This window comes from Habropoda laboriosa, unplaced genomic scaffold (genome assembly GCF_001263275.1).
Source record: "Habropoda laboriosa isolate 0110345459 unplaced genomic scaffold, ASM126327v1 scaffold54, whole genome shotgun sequence".
NCBI lineage: Eukaryota > Metazoa > Arthropoda > Insecta > Hymenoptera > Apidae > Habropoda > Habropoda laboriosa.
Window position 1 is genome coordinate 149297 of NW_017100156.1, and position 6630 is coordinate 155926.

The 6630-nt window shown below is 33.5% G+C and overlaps 1 protein-coding gene across 1 annotated transcript in view; it reads left to right on the forward strand.

Annotated features, from left to right (window-relative positions):
• The window catches only part of LOC108576592 (tight junction protein ZO-1), a 12516-nt gene extending 6137 nt beyond the window's left edge, over positions 1–6379 (forward strand). The window contains 14 exon segments of the mRNA XM_017939611.1: positions 1–227; positions 322–382; positions 463–613; positions 683–834; positions 920–1214; positions 1309–1480; positions 1552–1777; positions 1857–2031; positions 3957–4166; positions 4294–4635; positions 4709–4944; positions 5485–5674; positions 5761–6173; positions 6323–6379. The exon segment at positions 1–227 is cut by the window's left edge and continues 10 nt beyond it. Coding sequence (XP_017795100.1) covers positions 1–227; positions 322–382; positions 463–613; positions 683–834; positions 920–1214; positions 1309–1480; positions 1552–1777; positions 1857–2031; positions 3957–4166; positions 4294–4635; positions 4709–4944; positions 5485–5674; positions 5761–6173; positions 6323–6326 — 2854 coding nt within the window. The 3' untranslated portion in view covers positions 6327–6379.
• The last annotated feature ends 251 nt before the right edge of the window (positions 6380–6630 follow it).

Genomic DNA, 6630 nt, shown 5'->3' on the forward strand with positions numbered 1-6630 from the left:
GCAGCAAGCAAAAAGTGAAACTGGAGAGTATCTTTCTGGAACGACGAGTTACAGTAGCCAGAACTTATATGTTCCACCGCCAACAAGACAGCCGATTGAAGATAAGAGTAATCTTGTTCCCAGGGGTCGTGCCAGAGGACCACTGATGGATGTTTCCCTTAGTCAGTTAGATCTTCCTGCAACCCCTACAGTAGACCCTCCCAGACCACCACCTCCTAGACCAGAAGGTATTAATCCTATGCATATTTTTCTATAATTTTCAAAAATACTTAAGAAGTATCTAAATGTAAAGATTGGTTAAAAATTTATATCAATTTTTAGATTATTATAGCACAAGAAGACAATTGTATGACGAAGACTTATCTAGGAATAAACTTCCAATGTAAGTCTCATTTAGTCATTATCACTAAATATAACTGTACAAAGTTTTTTATACGATTATCATTAATTTTCTTTTTTCAGGCCAGATCCTCGGTTTATTACTTTCCAAAAGGAAGGATCTGTTGGCGTTCGCCTGAGTGGCGGAAACGAAACCGGTGTTTTCGTAACAGCCGTTCAAGCAGGCAGCCCAGCGTCTCTTCAGGGTTTGCAACCTGGAGATAAAATTCTAAAGGTAAAGTTTGATTTCTTTTCGAGATAAACAAAATTTACGTTATACATTATCGGTATAAAAAAAATATAGATAAACGATATGGATATGAAAGGAGTAACGAGAGAAGAAGCTGTTTTATTCTTACTCAGTCTTCAAGAGCAGATTGACTTGATCGTCCAACATCGACGACAAGAATACGATCAAGTGGTAGCGTCTGGGAAAGGTGATTCTTTTCACATAAAGTGAGTGTTCATTTAAAATGCAAATAATGCAATTCATAAGCCCGCTCAATGTATATTTGACGCTAAATTTCATATAATATTGCAGAACTCACTTTCATTACGAACAACCGCAAAAAGGTGAAATGAGCTTCCGTAGCGGAGACGTATTTCACGTAGTAGATACGCTACACAACGGTGTCGTTGGTTCGTGGCAAGTGTTCCGCATTGGTAGGAACAATCAGGAAGTACAGAAAGGAATTATTCCGAATAAAGCTCGAGCCGAAGAACTAGCAACTGCGCAATTCAATGCAACAAAGAAGGAAATGAGTGCCAGTGAAAGCAGAGGTAGCTTCTTTAGGAGGAGGAGAAGCAGTCATAGACGTTCCAAGTCTCTTGGAAGAGTAGGTTTTTATTACACTGTAAAACACTTTACATAATTTATTTGATAACAATTTACAGAACATTATATATTCTGTTCTTATTGATGACTTTTAGGATCATTGGGATGATGTAGTATTTTCAGACAGTGTTAGTAAATTTCCAGCCTATGAAAGAGTAATTTTAAGACATCCAGGATTTGTTAGACCTGTAGTACTATTTGGTCCTGTCGCAGATCTAGCCAGAGAAAAATTGTTGAAAGATTTTCCTGATAAATTCACGTCTCCACGTAAGGCGAAAACTTTTAATCATTATTAAAGTTTATTTAATAAATTCTAAGAACCACCGATTTATTTACAGAAATGGAAAACCAATTAGATGATAATGTCGGGAAAAATACGAAGTCGTCGGGTATTATCCGACTTAGTGCCATCAGAGAAGTGATGGATCGAGGAAAACATGCTTTATTAGATATCACCCCAAACGCGGTGGATCGATTGAATTATGCGCAGTTCTACCCCATAGTTATTTTTCTGAAAGCTGAAACAAAACAGATTATCAAGGAGATGCGAGCTGGAGTTCCCAAGTAAGTGTCCATTAAATCGATACAATATTAACATAAGTTTTCAGATATGCAAATAAGGAACCTTGAATTTTTATTTTAGATCGGCGCATAAAAGTAGTAAGAAACTTTTGGAACAGTGCCAAAAACTGGATAAAATTTGGGGTCATATCTTCAGCGCGGTAATTACGTTAACCACACCGGAAGTCTGGTATCGGAAATTAAGAGAATTAATCGACCGACAGCAACAAGGATTACTTTGGATGAGTCAAACCAAGGTAAAAATGTTCTTCACTTTTTAAACTTATTTTTATTGCTAAATAAAACAAATAGTATAGCTAATTGAAGCTTTAACTAATTGAAGTAATCAAGAATTAATGAAGTGATATTCTTTTGGATTACTTATTTTAATCTGTCACCCAATTTTTCTGTATACCAATGAGAAATTGAACAAGATTCTCGTTTACATAAATATACATGTATACTGGGATTGTTTAAATTAAAACATCGCACGAATGATGAAAATCCTATTGCCGGATGTGAATGGAATTGTGTTGATGAAATTATTTTATAATAATTTATTATAGCCGTCACATGGTCGACAAATGACGTGGGAGCCATGTCATTCGTCCGGTGACCCTCGTGATTTACCTCCCCCTCCTGTACCTCCGATTTCGAAGGAAACTGTGTATCATGACGTGAACGAAAATGACACATATCACACGGACAAGTTATTTTCATTACCTTCTTATCCGTCTCTAACTTCTGACGTTGTCCGTGAGCAATTTTTCGGCTATATTTAAATCCTGCTTTTCCTAATTAGGTGTCTTGATTATCAACTTCCAGAGATATGTGTATTGTATATTTGAATATTTCGAACAATTTACATTACTTTAGAAAAACAAAGATTTCACGTTTCTTTCAAATGTCTTAATAAAGCAGTCATTTTATTTTTATTACTTTATTTTGTGTCGACTATAATTCTAGTTCCAATATTGCAGAGTTTGATCTTTGGAGGATTTTTTAAATCAGTTTTGTGTTAAAATTACTTTTTATAATTATCGCATTTCAAGATATTCGAGACACCTTTTACGTTTTGTGTTCAAATTAATTTGCATGGCTACATTTCATAGCTTTAGTGCGAATCATTGTAAATTGTAAGTTGAAATCAAGTAATCTTATAATATGTTTAATGTCTTGTAAGTATTTAAAAGCTAGTCAAAATGGACAAGAAAGCTGTTTGTACTTTTGTATCTTTGAGAAAGACGTTTTTGAGATAAAATTTTAAAATGTCTTTCTGGCAATAGATTAAATGGGCAAATCACGAGGAATAAACAACTCTAATTCATGATTTCATTAAATGATAAAATTAATACAATTTTAACAACTCCTCACCTCATCTGTTGATAGAATATCATATATTATGTTTAAAAATGCATTTTTTGATAAAAAAATTATTACAGATTTGAATTGTCAAAAGAGTTAAAAAACCTACATAATTTTTTAAGAAAAACAAAGGTACTGGTTTTCGTTTTAAATTCTTCACCTCGTTATGAATTTCGAATGTATATTACTAAGAAATGTAATCTAAGTTACAAAATTTATTCAACTAAATCATTTTATAGGAATTTTATAGAAAATCTTTTCATCATTCATCCTGCATCTTGCAAGACTAACAGAATGTTTGGTGGTATATTTTGTTTTGATTTTCATGTGGGTTCTCTTAAGCTGAATAAGTATGATTTTATTATCCTTAGATAAATTCAGAAATAATTGAAATATACAAACATGCTGTTAAGTAGAAGCGTTTTATTTCATTTTATGGCATAAATCAATTTAGTTTTAATCTGTCCTATAATCTTCAAAATACCTTAACTGAATTTCAGAATTAAGCTTAACTGAATGGCAAGTATTTGTTTTTCATTTCAATTTTAACCCTTTCAAACACTAATTCAATTACTGCTTCAATTAAATGAACATTCTCAATAATTTGATTCACATATAAATAAATAATAATTTTCTATTAAATTATTAAATTTCTTATGAAGAAATAAGATATGATTAACATTCATATCACATATAATTAACGATTATATTTTATTTTTCTCCAATCTATTATTATAAATGAAAAAAGAATGTCTGAAAGGGTTGAATAGAACATAAACCTCTGTAACGTGTTGTCCTCTGTGTCCTGCGATGATAGCCAGAAGAAGCACTCTCGGATGACTTCCTATTCCCGATGACTTCTCGCCTCTCCTATGCTTCCTCTCCGGAGAGTGACTTGGAACTCAGTCCGGCACCAGCTTTACCAGGTGCTTTGGGTGCACCATCTAGATTGAAAAGCAGTTCTGATCCAAGCATCGCAACACAAGACGACATAGCTGCACCACCACCGTATTCGACTACTTATCAGGTAAACAAATTCAGTTTAATTGCCTCAATGAAGTTGAAAAATTCCAATAATTATAGCTTCTAAACTCATAATTTTGTTAGCATTCAAACATCCTAAATTAGTTGTAAAATATAAATTACTTTTCTAGCAATCCTTTGAGCAACCAAAAAGGAGATCACAAGGTGGAATGGGAGATGGAAAATACGGATTCTCATTGTCAGGACAAGTTAGCAATCAATCAGGTTCGCCAGAATACTTGGGTGGTTCATTTGAACCACGATCTTCTCATCACAGTCCACCTGATTTACCTCCGAGAGTGGATCGCAACGCAAAACCAAGCAATCAACCGCAAAGAAATACAATTGGAAGGTCTGCCCAAGAACGGTTACTCAATAAAACAGATTCAGTACTAGATGTCGCAAATTACATAAATGCAACACCTCATAAAGCTAATGCGACATCATCTCTCGAAAGAGCTCAACCAAAAGCGGTAAAGATTGCTTTCTAATGATAATCAACATTTTTACACTGATTTTTATGCATTTTTAAATGTATGTGCATAGGGGAGTTACGATAGTATGTCTTCATACGATTCCTATAATAATACCAATGGAAATGCTAGTTACGGAGCACCAGGTTTGAGTACATCAACTGGTCGTTTGGGTCCCAACGTTCCTGATGACTTGAAGAGCAGTGGTGGACCAACAAGACCACACGATCCTTACAGATTTACCAGATCGACAGCACAACCGATTCCAAGTCATGATTCACAACCACGAACCGATTACGCCAAATACAGGTATACATCTGCAGCAGGGAGAATGAAGATTTAACTAATTTATAATTTACTATTATACAGAACAAACAGAATTTTAGATTAACATAAATATAGTGAAAACATTTGGATTTCTTGATTTTTCCTCTATTCTTTTTCTCTTCTAGAGTGATGGCGCGAAAACCTCGACCACTGAGGAGAGCTTGTAGAATTTATATTTCTAGTCGAGATACATTAGTTTGAATTTGTAGTTCTGTTGCAACTGTTTTTTATATTTTATAGCGCACGTCTATATAATTTTATTCGTTATTTTTTCTATGTAAAACAAGTTTATTGCAGTTATTTTTTTACAAATTTTATTTTGCAATTTAAGTATCCTAATATTTTTCTGTACTATTCTGCTATTAATTTATATTATATCAAATTACTAATGTATATTTTATAAATGATATACATATTCCGCATTCCAAACCCACTGTTTCTATAAATTCTGTTTTTCATTATTATTTATCCAGCGCCTAATACGTTCCTGTAAGCTAGCATATTTTGCTTTGTATATTCTAGCCGCACAACTGATTACAAGTCAATAACACTACCGCAAAATAAACCTGGAGGATCATATAAACCAATACCTCCACCAAAACCAAAAAACTACAGGCCACCACAAACAAACTTGACCCAATCAGAAAATAATGGAAACGAGGGAAATAATACTCATCAACACTCGAAGAGCTATTCTATTGCTACTTCTCATGTGAGTAACTTTTTTTTATATATTATTTTTAGATACTATAATAAAACAAAGTTTCAGCAATAAATCTTTTATTTTTTTGTTTTTAGGTAGAAAGCACCAACAATGTGCAACGGAACAGTGGACAATATTATTACAACATTCCACCCCCAAATCGTCATGATTCAAACCTCGGAAATTCCCACCACAACCTGAGTCACCTTTCTACGCCTGCGCACAATCATAGTTTGAGTCACACGCATGCGCATTGTAGCCCGCCAATGTCAACTCATAGTCACAGTAATAGTGCCAGTCAATTGAGCCTCGGTCTCTCGCACAATAGAAATAATGTGAATCACAACGGATATGTTGTAAACAATGGGCACAACGCACCTGGCCAAAGTTTTCCAACAAGTCCAGGACATAATCGAGAACCGAGTGGATTAGACCTCGCTGGAAGCAGGGAACAAAGAGGAAGTGCTTTTGAACTTTATCGCAAACCTGTGCACCATTACAACGCGAGGTAAAGCTTCTAATGTTTAATTACTCTTTTTTCTCACATATTTTTTTGTTTTCGTTAAAATTTAAACATGGCGGTATTGCAATATGGCTATTTATATAAATGTAAAAGTTTTTTATCAAAAATAATAAAAAATATTCTTATTATTACAGTTAACATGCGCGTTAACATTTATAGTCTCTTTTTAATGGAAAAGAACACGGAAGACCATTAATCTTATATGCTTGACATGAACAGTTAAGAATATAAAAATTTGGATGCACTGATAAAGATTATGAATGGGAATGAATATTAAAAAGGAAGTCAGGTTTCAGGAAAGATAAATTAACAACTAGAAAATTAAATCTGTTTCATTTTTTTCATTCTGACTTTGTATATACGATTTTAATAAAAACATATAACAAAGTTTTGCAAAAACAATTGTTAAATAAAATTTTTTAATAAAAATTTTACTAGTGAA